The sequence below is a fragment of the Phyllobates terribilis genome, unplaced genomic scaffold (assembly GCF_046119375.1).
Source record: "Phyllobates terribilis strain yellow unplaced genomic scaffold, ASM4611937v1 Scaffold_376__1_contigs__length_1858288, whole genome shotgun sequence".
NCBI classification, from domain to species: Eukaryota; Metazoa; Chordata; class Amphibia; order Anura; family Dendrobatidae; genus Phyllobates; species Phyllobates terribilis.
Window position 1 is genome coordinate 265343 of NW_027363136.1, and position 14612 is coordinate 279954.

The window sequence follows — 14612 nt, forward strand, 5'->3', positions numbered from 1 at the left end:
GCCCTTAGCTTCCCCCACGGTGGAGAGCGCAGGGACCCCACAGGCGCGGTTTGCGTTTCCGCCAGGAAGCGCCCTGTATCCCCCGGGGCCGGCAGGGTTCTGCGGGGACCGCCTTAGGGGGTACGCAGATCCGCCAGGGGAGGGATGGGGGTCCCAGCAGCGCTGAGACCCCCTGAGACCTCTAGACCAAGGGGGGTCCAGATCTCCGGGATAAAAATAAAAAAATCTTCTGAGGAGCTGCAAAGGCAGCGACTATCGTCTGCGACCTCAAATTTTAGACTGGAGAATCATGGGAGTAGGAGGAGCCTAGGCTGGAGGGTCCGGTCGCCACTTTTTATAAATCTGAGGTGAACTATCCTGTGGGGCTCCGCCTACCCACTAGTAATGATGTGACACCCCAGGGGTCTGGTTGCCACAGTAATAGAGATATTATGTCTGAGAGCAAGTGGGAGGTTTCTCTGGTCAGGAGAGCCTGGAGTAAAGTTCCAGACACAGGAAAAGATACATCAGGAGCTCTGTAGGAGCAGAGGCAGAAGGCCAGGGGCTGTGAGCAGAGATATAGCTCGCCCTGGCTGAAGTTACTAAAACCGGACACAGGAGTCCGAGGCTGTGGGGACTGATATATACCCAGCAGCAGAAACCAGCCGGCAGGGGATTCCAGGTCCTCTGGCCATAGAAGCCCGGAGGCTCAGTCACAAAGAAGGGACCAGCGCCGCCATCCAGGAGCGGAGGCTAACAGAAGGCCCCAAGTCACCAGCCATACGGGTGAGCACCACACGGTATACTCAGGGACGTGGGCTACTTGTAACCGCTGACAGCAAGGTAGCCAGGAAGAGTGCAGATAAACGGGGAGGCCTACAACTCCACCTGGCCAGGGGAACTCCTGCTTGCTCTCAGACTGACCAGGCCCCTTATACTAGCCAGTACTCCCGGGAGGGTCTGCCTTGTACCATCAGTAAAGACCCTGAACTGCACCTCACGTCTCTGTGATTCCTTGCCGCACCAGCACCATTAACATTGGGACCCTCACACCATCACTCCCATCATCTCTCACATTAGCTGCCCTGAGGCAATACTTCTCCCGTGGGGAGTTATCCCATACTCGGCTGCGCAAACAACATCAGCCTCAGCGGTCGGCAGCGCAGCGGCGGTCCCCACTGACCGCAATCCATGGGTGGCGTAGTCGGACATTTGCTATACATTAAGACTGCCACTGGTTTGACCACCCTGGGCACGGACCGGGTCACCGCCACACGGAGACTACAACCCCCAGCATTCTACAACAGGTCCGATTCCGGGTTCCCCTGCACAACACAGGCCCAGGGGGCGCGTCAATGATCCTGTGTCTCCCTTCCTTCCCTTCTGCTGCTGAAATTCAAATTTAGAAAATTGCTAAATTTTCAAAATTTTCGCCAAATTTCCGTTTTTTTCACAAATAAACACAAGTGAAATTGAATAAATTTTGCCACAATCATGAAGTACAATATGTCACGAAAAAAAAGTTTCAGAATCAGGGGGATCCGTTGAAGCGTTCCAGAGTAAATTACCTTAGAAAGTGACAGCGGTCAGAATTGTAAAAATTGGCCTTGTCATTAACGTCTAAACCACCTTCGGGGATAAGGGGGTTAAACCTTCACTAAACTTCCATATTAACCCATGGCCTTCATGTATAACTTCCATCAGTACATTATTTTTTTCACCCTAAAGCACCAGAAGAAGTATTGAGTATTAAATACCATCACTAACCACAATACCAACCCAAGTACAAATCTATGATGTAATTTGTGGAGAAAGTTGGCAAAGTCCGAGTAATTGGGGGGATTTTGCAATTTTTTTTCTGAAACACCAACACACTGGGAAAACTCGCTTTAAAAATCCTGAGCTTGCCCCTGGGGTTACAGTACTGAAAGAAAAAGGACATTTGTCACGTGCGCTTTATCTAGAGAAATCAAGGACCTGAAAGGAATTAAATGAATTCTCAGTGGAATTTTACGTTGCCGCCAGTTCCTTACCATTGCCATAGGCCCAGTCATCATTTATCCTGTGGCGCACCATTTGGTAGATAGCTGACATGGTTTTCATGTTGCTCTTTCTCCACTGTCGTCCGAGGTATTTTGTCTGGAGCTTCAGAAGTTTTAGCACATATAACTGCATCATTGCCTGCTTAACCTTCAGAGCACGTTTTAGAATGGGGGCAGATTTAAATACCACCAACATCTGATAAGAGAAGACAAGAACATAAAACCGCAATTAATGTTTAATTACCATGAAACTGTTATTTCCACTGTGGAGATCTTCCCTACATCGGTGTCCTAAAACACAATTTCAAGAATACATCAAAATGGCTTAAATGTAGTTAAAACGGCTCTCCGGAATCTTAAGCCCCCTATACACAAGATTGCTGTTGGCTGAACGATGGTTAGACTGGCAGCGATCTCACCCGGCACTCGCACACACAGGAGCACTTTCTCCACCAAGTCCCCCATGTATTCTCTGTAACAGAGTCAATACCAGACACTGGTGCCCATGGCCAGATCCTTAACTTCCCTGACAATCATCTGTCCAGGGCCTACAATCACACAAGACTTGTCAACTGGACCTGTCGATATCAGAGGGTTCAGCTGACGTTAGTCTAATGGATGGGGGATGGGGACACTGGTGGCCTATCAGCTATGAACTGAGCATTGTATGCTGTGTGTACTAATTTTAATATATAAGAAAATAATTTTGGTGAGTCCCAAAAATAATTAAAATCCTCAATTTATTACAAAATAGTTTAAAAGATCATACAGGTTGGGGATACATCTCAACGCGTTTCTGGCAAAAAGCCCTTATTCACTGAGATACAGATTCCTTATGATACATGGTATAAAAACAAATGGTAACCAACCGTTGATCAATAAACACATATGTTAACAATCAATCACATTAAAGAATAATTAGCATAATCACAAGGCTAAATCACAAGGAAAACCAGAAGGAGAGGAAAAAAAACCTGCATTCAAATCCCTAAGATTTAATCTAGGTAAAGAGTATCATTCCTATGGTTCATGACGTTGGGGTATTTTGTTTCAAGTTTAATGATCAAAAATAATTCTCTTAGGAGGAGTTTTTTCCTCCAATCCCCTCCTCTAATAGGAATATCCACTTTTTCTAGCCCATAGAATGAAAAATTGTTTAATTCCCCTTTATGTCTCTCTACAAAATGCTTGCATGCTCCTGAATAGGATGCGTTTTTATTTTTGAGGTTGGTGACATGTTCTGCCATCCTTTTCTTTAATTTGCGTATTGTGCAGCCAATTTATTTTATTTTACATTCTTTGCAATATATGAAACACACAACATAATTTGTATTGCAATTAATAAATCTTTTTATATCATTGGCTGCATCAGTTTTTTGAGTTTGCAATGTATATTGGCACATCGTACATTTGGAACATGCACATTTAAAAAAACCTTTACAACTTAGCCAGATTTTTTTATCACTTTTTTGTGGCCTGTATAGACTTGGGGAAAGAGTAGCACCTAATGATCTCCCTTTTCTCGGCACACATACTAAATAAAATCCTGAAAAATGGATTAAGTCCCGATCTTGGAATAATATAGGGACATATCTGTTTAGAATATTTTTTATTTCCTGAAATTGGCGGCTATATGGGGTACTGAAGATGTTTTTTTTGTCCTTATTATTTGATTTTGTTGTAATTGGTTTCTGGCTGTTATTAATACCATCATCTCTGTTTAAATGAGTATGTCTCACAAAAACTTTTTTTTAATGCTGAAGCAATATGTCTTTTCTTATACCCCCTTTCCATTAATCTAGATGTTGCTACATTGGCTTGTTCATTGAATAGTGTGATATCAGAGCTATTCCTATAAATTCTATTTAATTCACCATAGGGGATTGAATTCACAGTATGTGCGGGATGGCAGCCGTCTGCTCTAAGTGTAGTGTTCCCACTAATAGGTTTTCTATAGTTGCGATATCTAACCTTTTGTTGTTTAACATTCCCTAATGAGAAACAAACCCAAAAAACTGATTTTATCCTGCGGTTCAGTATAAGTAAATTTTAAATTTACATCATTAGCATTGATATAGGATAAAAAAATATGGGATTTTTTCCACTTCTCCGACCCATATTAGTAAAACATCGTCCAAATATCTAACATATAATTCAATGTTATTTTTAAAAGGATTTTTGTCTGTGAAAATAGTGCTTTCTTCCCACCATGATACAAAAAGTACGGCTAAAGATGGAGAGAAACATGTATTATATATATATTAATATATATCCATATTGTGAAGACATGGGTCAGTGGGTGCTCTTGTCCGCTGGCCCGGCTGTCTTTAGAAAGATCGCATGGACCAGGGCTTATACCACTGAACACCCGCTCTCTTTTACTGTGGGCAGAACACTACTCAGACAACACAGGGTGATAGTAAATAGTGTGGTAATAATTTATTGAACCACCAACAATTAATAACATATAGAACAGTCCCAGCAAAACACAAGATGGTGCAAATTACAGAGTCTCACCCTTCCGCTGGCTCGCCAGGATTAGGGTAGTGAGATATGTGGCCAAGTGACCTGATTGAGACGATTTGAAGAATCCAGGTTGGGACAGAGTTCAGCAATGTTCAATGGATCTGTTCTGTATTTTTCCAGCCAGGGTTGTGGTCCCTTAGGCTGACATCCTGTAGAGTCTCTCAGAACAGATGCAGAGACCCCCTTTTTATAGTTCACATTTGTCCTTTCAAGCCATGACTCACAGGTCAAGGGTCAGGGATCATGATATTAATTCACAATGCTCGAGTATCCACAGCTCATCCCCCAATGTTGGCAAACACCCTACAATGGAATTGAACATATCTAGCAAACATCCATTGTTCAACAACCCTGAGTCGCCGTATTGCAAAACTGGCAGACAATAGATTGTAGGAGCGGATGTAAGATGTAGATAACAGCCATTCATCAATTACCAAATATCAACTCTAGTGATCAATATTCAGGTTTATAAGAACAATAGGCTGTGTTGACCAACCAAAGAAGAACACAAGTTCAAAGGTCAACATAAAAATAAAGGTATATTGCTCCTGGCCTATGGAATGTACAGTACAGACCAAAAGTTTGGACACACCTTCTCATTTAAAGATTTTTCTTTTTTTTCATGACTTTGAAAATTGTACATTCACACTGAAGGCATCAAAACTATGAATTAACACATGTGGAATTATATACTTAACAAAAAAGTGTGAAACAACTGAAAATATGTCTTATATTCTAGGTTCTTCAAAGTAGCCACCTTTTGCTTTGATGACTGCTTTGCACACTCTTGGCATTCTCTTGATGAGCTTCAAGAGGTAGTCACCGTAAATGGTCTTCCAAAAATCTTGAGGGAGTTCCCAGAGATGCTTAGCACTTGTTGGCCCTTTTGCCTTCACTCTGCGGTCCAGCTCACCACAAACCATCTCGATTGGGTTCAGGTCTGGTGACTGTGGAGGCCAGGTCATCTGGCGTAGCACGCAATCACTCTCCTCCTTGGTCAAATAGCTCTTACACAGCCTGGAGGTGTGTTTGGGGTCATTGTCCTGTTGAAAAATAAATGACGGTCCAACTAAACGCAAACCGTATGGAATAGCATGCCGCTGCAAGATGCTGTGGTAGCCATGCTGGTTCAGTATGCCTTCAATTTTGAATAAATCCCCAACAGTGTCACCAGCAAAGCACCACAACATCATCACACCTCCTCCTCCATGCTTCACGGTGGGAACCAGGCATGTAGAGCCCATGCGTTCACCTTTTCTGCGTCGCACAAAGACACGGCGGTTGGAACCAAAGATCTCAAATTTGGACTCATCAGACCAAAGCACAGATTTCCACTGGTCTAATGTCCATTCCTTGTGTTCTTTAGCCCAAACAAGTCTCTTCTGCTTGTTGCCTGTGACTCGCCCCCTGGGCCGTGGAGCACTCGGAGCCGGGCAATCGGGAAACGATGGGGGTAGTAGTGGCAACCCGGTTCCGTGGTTCAGGGTGGTCAGACCATTGGTAGTCTGCGACGCGCTGTTGATGTGTCCGACTACGCCACCCGTGGATTGCGGTCAGTGCGGACCGCCGCTGCCAGGTAGACCGCTGGGGCTAATGATGTATGCAGCTGGGATAGCGTGACTCCCCACGGGAAGAGTGCGGCCCCAGGGCAGTATAATGGAAGATGGGGGTGATGGTGCAGGACGTCCCAGTACCGTTAGTGCTGGACGAGCAAGGAGCACACAGACAACAGGTTGCAGTCCAGGGTCTTTACTAGAACAGGTGAACTGACCCACAAACAGGCCCGGCTAGGAGGGGGCCTGGACGTCTGAGAGCAAACGGGAAATTGGCCCTGGTCAGGGTGAGAGTGTAGGCCTACCGTGCTCTCTGCGCTCCTTCTGGCTATCTCCTCCTGGTAGGGTAACAGCCCACGGTCCCGAGCTCACTGTGTCCTCTCGCCCGTATGGTTTGCAACGTGGGTTCCTTTCTACTCCCGGCCTGGCACGGCTCTGCTGGTCCCTTCTGCTGTGGCGGAGCCTCCGGGCTTCTTAGGCCAAGGAACGTACAGTCCCCTGCGGACTGGTTATCTGCTGTAGGATGTGGAATCCTCACAGCCTCAGACGCCAAAGTCTGGTAAATTTGGTTCTTTATCTGCCAGGACAGGCGTCCTTCACCTCTTGTCCCTGGCTTGTGGCTCTCCTACTGCCACCCGTCCTCTTAGGGTGCAATACAACTGTCCCTCACTGCTCTGGGACACCTCTCAATCCAGAGACAGGTCGTCCAGTTCTCTCTAACCCTGCCCCCAGTTCCAGCTTTTCTAGGGGCAGCCTGCTCCCCCTACTGGCCTGAGACAGAAGGTATTGCATGCTAATGTTCCCCTGACCAGAGAACCTCCCCCTTGCTCTCAGACACAGCTTTATTATATTTGTGGCATCCAGGCCAGGGTGACACATTCCCCCCTAGTAGAATTTAGTACTCCGGGACTAAACAGTAAACAAAGATAATATACATGACTATAAAACATTAGTAGACAAACGACGCACAGATTGAGTTCTTAAGGTCACAGTGTGGTCTGTGACCGGGTGTCCATATCACCAATACAACGGGGAGCCTTAACCAGGTGGGGGTCTGTCCTACCCCAAGTCCTTTACAGTCTTAGTTCATTCCTTGGTCAGGCTCCGAACGCAGTCCATACAAAGTCCCGGTTATTAAAAGTCCATAACCTTTGAGTCCGTACGGTAACTGCAAGAAACTGAAATACACTATTAATAATCATGCAGGTAACTTGGCAAACATTTCAACATTTGGCAACATGGTTATTTACAATTTTAGTGCACCCTATATTCTCCAGCGAGCGGGTATCTGACCCTTTGTGCTCCTGGTTGACCTCCTTAACCCACTGTCTGGTGGTGGATCGACCTGGCTTTCCCCACTAGCGTTAGGGGTACAGCTACCAGCTGGGTGTACAGGTAGGGCAGGCAGCTGTCTGCGGGTCCTTTGGCTCACCGCAGGCATGGCAGGCTCACTGTCAACAGAGGGTTGACTCTCCTGGGCTGCTGGTTCAGGCTCTTCTGCCTCTGGAGCTGCTTGCTCTTCTTCACCTTCCGGCTCTGGTGTAGGTTGTTGCTGAGCCGGTTGCGGGAAATGCTGGACGGGTACCACTATGGCATCGTTTATTCGAGTCCAGGACTGGGGGAACTCTCCGAGAACGGTGCTGATCATTTCTTCCTTGTCCTCTGCGGGTTCAAGATCACTTTGATCCTCTTCTGCACTACGGAGTTCCTTGGGGCACCTTTTTAGGTGGTCTCTGGAGACGGTACTAGTGGTTTCTCCTCCATCCTTGGTGATCACGCACACCTTCGGGTTGTCGTGATCAGACTGCAGTACGGTGTAGGGTTCCCTTTCCCACTGGTCGTCCAACTTGTGAAGCCTTCTCTTTCGCTTCAGGACCTGCTCACCAGGTTCTAGGGGACCAGCAGGGGCGTGTTGGTTGAAGAGTTTTTCTTGCCTCTCTCTCACCTGGGCCAGGCTCTTCTCCACACTCTCCTGTACCTTCTTGTACTGCAGTTGCCTTTCCTTAAAGTCAGTTAGGGCATGGGGCTCCCCTGAATACTTAGGCAGCCAGGCCGCTCCAGGGATGTAGGGCAGGGAAAATGGCATCACCGCTGCTGCAGCTGCGCTGGTGGTAGTGGGCGCCTCTGTGTCCGACATCTTCCTCCCCCCTAGTTAAGCGTGGCCTACCTTCCGACGATCCTCTTCTGTAGGCCGCGGCTCTGCTGATGCTGCTCCGGACGAGGACCTTGCGTCGCGTCCTGATGACGTCAGTGTCGCTCTCTCTCCCTTCCAGGACCTTGCGCAGCGTCGGTGCGTGGGGCGGAGCTTCGGGTCTCGCGCGGTTTGGACGTCCATGCCCCTCTTCTTCCCGCGCGGCGTCCTGAAGATTGCGTCCGATGGCGGGAAAATGGCTGAAGATGGCGGGAACCGACAGAAGATGGCGGGAAACGGCTCCGGATGGCGGGAAAACTCTTCTTCAGGTACGTGTACAGTATTTTTCAGGCACGCAATACCCGTTTGTGGCGGGTTGGTTACTATCCTGCCGACTACCCCAAAGCTGACTCGCCCCCTGGGCCGTGGGGCACTCGGAGCCGGGCAATCGGGAAACGATGGGGGTAGTAGTGGCAACCCGGTTCCATGGCTCAGGGTGGTCAGACCATTGGTAGTCTGCGACGCGCTGTTGATGTGTCCGACTACGCCACCCGTGGATTGCGGTCAGTGCGGACCGCCGCTGCCAGGTAGACCGCTGGGGCTGATGATGTATGCAGCTGGGATAGCGTGACTCCCCACGGGAAGAGTGCGGACCCAGGGCAGTATAATGGAAGATGGGGGTGAAGGTACAGGACGTCCCAGTACCGTTAGTGCTGGAGGAGCAAGGAGCACACAGACAACAGGTTGCAGTCCAGGGTCTTTACTAGAACAGGTGAACTGACCCACAAACAGGCCCGGCTAGAAGGGGGCCTGGACGTCTGAGAGCAAACGGGAAATTGGCCCTGGTCAGGGTGAGAGTGTAGGCCTACCATGCTCTCTGCGCTCCTTCTGGCTATCTCTTCCTGGTAGGGTAACAGCCCACGGTCCCGAGCTCACCGTGTCCTCTCGCCCGTATGGTTTGCAACGTGGGTTCCTTTCTACTCCCGGCCTGGCACGGCTCTGCTGGTCCTTTCTGCTGTGGCGGAGCCTCCGGGCTTCTTAGGCCAAGGAACGTACAGTCCCCTGTGGACTGGTTATCTGCTGTAGGACGTGGAATCCTCACAGCCTCAGACGCCAAAGTCTGGTAAATTTGGTTCTTTATCTGCCAGGACAGGCTTCCTTCACCTCTTGTCCCTGGCTTGTGGCTCTCCTACTGCCACACGTCCTCTTAGGGTGCAATACAACTGTCCCTCACTCCTCTGGGACACCTCTCAATCCAGAGACAGGTCGTCCAGTTCTCTCTAACCCTGCCCCCAGTTCCAGCTTTTATAGGGGCAGCCTGCTCCCTCTACTGGCCTGAGACAGGAGGTATTGCATGCTAATGTTCCCCTGACTAGAGAACCTCCCCCTTGCTCTCAGACACAGCTTTATTATATTTGTGGCATCCAGGCCAGGGTGACACACCTGTCCTTAGCAGTGGTTTCCTAGCAGCTATTTTACCAAGAAGGCTGAAGAGATGTGTCTGCTGCTAGAATTCTGTGTGGCATTGACTTGGTCTCTAATCTGAGCTGCTGTTAACCTGCGATTTCTGAGGCTGGTGACTCGGATAAACTTATCCTCAGAAGCAGAGGTGACTCTTGGTCTTCCTTTCCTGGGGCGGTCCTCATGTGAGCCAGTTTCTTTGTAGCGATTGATGATTTTTGCAACTGCACTTGGGGACACTTTCAAAGTTTGCCCAATTTTTCACACTGACTGACCTTCATTTCTTAAAGTAATGATGGCCACTTGTTTTTCTTTACTTAGCTGCTTTTTTCTTGCAATAATACAAATTCTAACAGTATATTCAGTAGGACTATCAGCTGTGTATCCACCAGACTTCTGCACAACACAACTGATGGTCCCAACCCCATTTATAAGGCAAGAAATCCCACTTATTAAACCTGACAGGGCACACCTGTGAAGTGAAAACCATTTCCGGTGACTACCTCTTGAAGCTCATCAAGAGAATGCCAAGAGTGTGCAAAGCAGTCATCAAAGCAAAAGGTGGCTACTTTGAAGAACCTAGAATATAAGACATATTTTCAGTTGTTTCACACTTTCTTGTTAAGTATATAATTCCACATGTGTTAATTCATAGTTTTGATGCCTTCAGTGTGAATGTACAATTTTCAAAGTCATGAAAATACAGAACAATCTTTAAATGAGAAGGTGTGTCCAAACTTTTGGTCTGTACTGTATGTCTGGAAGAAACATTAAGAAGAAAAGCTGTGCCATCACACAGATCTATATCTATCTATATATATACACACACACACACACACACAGTTAAGTTATTCCTTCTATCCTTAGCAGATAGGCCACCAGTATTCTATTGGATGCGCACCAGCCACATCAAGGCATACCTCTTTGATGGGACCCCAACTATTAGACTCGCTTCTCCTGGGTCAAGGCCTTTAAAATGACGATAGGATCCAGAACTGATTAAAAACAATGTAAGGGCTCCTTCACAAGTCAGCACTCATATGAGAAAAATTATTTGTGTTATTCATGGATAGCACTTGTACGTATTATAGTCTATGGGGAATTTCACTTCTGATTTGTGTTCCTATGACTGAGTTGTTCGTACAAAAGCATGGAGACTTGTTCCATATTGATCCGAGTGTCAGATCAAACTAGTCAACACAAATCTATATGTCCATGAAAAAAAAAACAGCACTAGGATACCATCCGTATGCGGTCCCTTTTTCACTGACTGTTTATTATGAAAAGCTTGAGAAACCTTCATTTTTTTACTTCATCCAAGAAAAACTGATGAAACTCTGACCAAACTCTGATGAAAATCAGATCAAAAATACCATAAAACATGAACCGTTTTTGCATACGAAAAAAAAAATAATTAAAATATGAAGGATGGGAGGAGTGCTCAGCCAACAAAGGAGAAAGTTGATTCCTACAAAAAACTAATCTGACCATACCGACTAATAGAATAAAGGAATTGTAAACAGGTGCAAGCTGTGGTGACTGCAATATATACATCCTACCTTCCCTTTAATTTTGTAGGTTTTTGAGGCAAGAGAGGTATATATGGAAAAGTAGGGTCTCATCACAGAAAGGGACGACTTGTCATGGCTTGTGGGCACACACAAGTTGCCCAAGTTATAAAGGACAAGTAGCAGTAATGTGGTTTAAAATTCATATATTCAATGTTTTCTTGTTATGTTATGCAATGTTTGCTGCTGCCCTCTTTGGTACTGATTGCAGACGGGGGGCCGTGTGTCTGCTGCACACTCACCATGGTACGGGAATGCTTCCATTTAGTGAGCTTGTTGAGGACCCTCAGCAAATTAAGGCTGCGTTCACACATTGCGTATTTTCGCGCGCTTTTTTGCGCGCGCTTTTTGAAAATACACAATGTGCTTTGTGTCTGCCAGCAAAGTGAATGGGAAATTCACTTTGCCGTTCAGACACTGTGTAATTTTACGCAGCGGGAAAGCGCAGCTGCGTAAAGAATTGGCATGTCAATTCTTTACGCAGCTGCGTCCTGCGCATTATAAGCGATGGAATTACGCAGCGGTGTTCACACACTGCGTAATTCCATCGCTTTTTTACGGAGGCGCAGGATGGATACTCACCTATCCGATGTCAGGGGAGAGGCGTCCGGTCCGGTCCGCTCCAATCCCGCGCTTCCAGCATCTGCCGGTGAAGCGATCAGCTGTTAGCTAACCGGCTTGTAACCGGTCGGTCAGCTGATTTACAAGCCGGTCAGCTGACAGTCTGCTGATCGCTTCACGGCAGATGCTGCAAGCGCGGGACGGAGCAGACGCGTCTCTCATCCATCGGGTAGGCGAGTATCCATAGTCTGTACATACACTGCTAGGGACACACACACGACACATAGACACACAGACACAGACAGTACACATGTCACACTGAAATGAAGTGTGACATTACACATGTCACCCTTCATTTTCACACTGCGTTTTTTGCTGCGCTTTTTTACGCAGTGTGTGAATGGAGGTGCTTTTTTTACCTGCTTAAAAAAATGCAGGTAAAAAAGGCAGGAAAATACGCAGCGTAAAAAAACGCAGGGAAATACGCAATGTGTGAACGCAGCCTTATGCAGGAAAATAGATTTCTCCAGCAAAACTGATTATTGTCCCCAGACTCCTGCATGATGGAAACAAAACAGAATACATGGTTCTTATTCTCATGTCCTTGTCACAGTCCTACAATATTTTTTTACACTAGGACACAAAAAAAGTAAGTAACGATTTCTTATTAACATATTTTCAACATATGCAGTGAATTGCTTTTACAAAAATGTACTAAGGTCTTTTTACATTTGCTTTTATTTCAGAGATTGAAAAGTAATGAATTGCAATGTCACAAACATTGCTTGCCCAAGCTAGTAGGATTAACGGTCTATATTTCTTAATCAATATACCATGTACAAAGAAACAACTAGCCAGACATCATTCCCTAAAGTAACAAATTATATATGCAATGGAGCCATTATCATAAAATGTGATCCTATGATAGTGCATAAAAATAAAGGACACACCTAAAGCAAATACACAGGTGAATCCATATTGTATGAATTGCAGTACCAGCAAATGGCCACTTGGTGGCAGCAAAATATCTGTTTTTCTCTCTATGTAGAGATAGATCTATAGATGGATAGATTAGATATAGATATATCTAGATGGAGAGAGAGAGATCTATTTATCTATCCTACAGGGAATATCTTACTAGTAAAGTTAATAGGAAGCCATCGTCACAAAATTACCTGTTGTTTAACTTTTAAAGTCTGTTTTTTATGTGATATATATTTTTTTCTTCCATTTCATGATCTTTATAAAAAAACAAAAATTAGCAATCTTGCAATTTATACACTAGCCCATGGGGCTTTTTTAGATGACTAATTCCTGTAGTTTCAGAAAGACTTTTCAGCAGGCTCGGTATGATCAGAGGCGGGATTATAATGACAGGTGACACCTCTATACACAGCTGATAACATAGGATCCCGCAAACACAATAGGTGATATCACAGCGGTCCCTGCTCTCCCTCCCTTCACAATGACTTTTGCACACACTCATTAGATGCTTCAATACAAAAGAAAGGGTGGTTGGGGTTTGACCATTATAGTTAATGTGCAGGTGTTTTTTCCTGAAACGACAGGAAGTTAAAGTTTAAAAAAGCCCAAATGGCCAGTATACAAACTGCAAGATTACTTTCTTTTTACTAAAAAGATTGTGATATGAAAAAAATATTGGCAAAAATGTTAAAATAAAAATAAATAATAATACAATTTTCCTATGATATCTTCCCTCTAAGTAAGAAAACAGTCATTAGACCAAGAGGGATAGAGGATACTGCCTTTACAATTAGCAAAGGTTTATGTAAGCCCTCATAGGCTATACTATACTGTAACTTTGGTTGCTTGACTTTTAGTCTACGCCAAACCGCCGATAGATTGCAGGTAGATTGCAGTCACGTTCAACTTGCATTTTGTGATAGTCAGATCACTGTTTCTTTAGATGCAATGCGACCCCATTTACAGTTAGTAGGTGTTATGTTGCAGAGCATCATTGTGATCATCATGTATCCCTGGCCTTACCCATAAAACGTCAGGAAAAAAAGCACAAAAGATGGTGCTCATCTTGCAAAAGAAAAAGGCTATGAATGTAAAGTTGCTGTCAGCTACAGATCTCTTACCAGGCTTTCAGCTGTAAGTTCAGGCAACTCATGGACAACACATGATGGGAACTCCAAAATAGAAATACTAAGGAATCAAGGAGAAAACACAAAAAATAACAATTTTTGGGGATTACTACTGTATATACATCTATGACTTCTCACAGCTTTAATTCAATAATCTTTTTTTTTTATAAAAAGACTCCACTTTTCTTTCTTTCCTTGGGCAGGAGGGGGAGCTAAAGAGTATACAGACATTACAGCAGGGGATCACAGCTGATTCATTTTGTGAGGTAAGACATTTCACTGCCTGTTTTTAAGCAATGTTTTACCTGAAATAAAGAATCAGCTGTGATCCCGTCCTGTAATGTCTGTATACTCTTTTGCTTCCTCCCCTGTCCAGGAGCTGTGGTATGATCAGACCATTGTCCAGCACGGTCAGACACATCCATTACACAGTACACAGCAGGGGCACATTTATAAGATTATCTCAGCACAGGAACATTTTTTTAACACATCCAAATGTGGATCTTATTTTTATTCCAAGATCTAGTGAATAAAATTAACTTTTGTTCATGGGAAAACCCCTTTAAGTGCATGAAAGCACAAGTATAAGAGATCAGGGCCATAAGTAAAATCTAATTTATACAAATGTAATAGAAAACACTTCGGCCAACATAAAAAAATAAAAGGTAGATCGTATAATG

General features: G+C 45.1%; 1 protein-coding gene across 1 annotated transcript in view; it reads right to left on the reverse strand.

The window, feature by feature from the left end:
- The window catches only part of LOC141223175 (striatin-interacting protein 2-like), a 29298-nt gene extending 15309 nt beyond the window's left edge, over positions 1-13989 (reverse strand). Inside the window, exons 1-2 of the mRNA XM_073666801.1 lie at positions 13927-13989; positions 2013-2217 (exon numbers count right to left, since the gene is read on the reverse strand). Coding sequence (XP_073522902.1) covers positions 2013-2217 — 205 coding nt within the window. The 5' untranslated portion in view covers positions 13927-13989. The remainder of the gene's footprint in view (positions 1-2012; positions 2218-13926) is intronic.
- Positions 13990-14612: the final 623 nt, after the last annotated feature.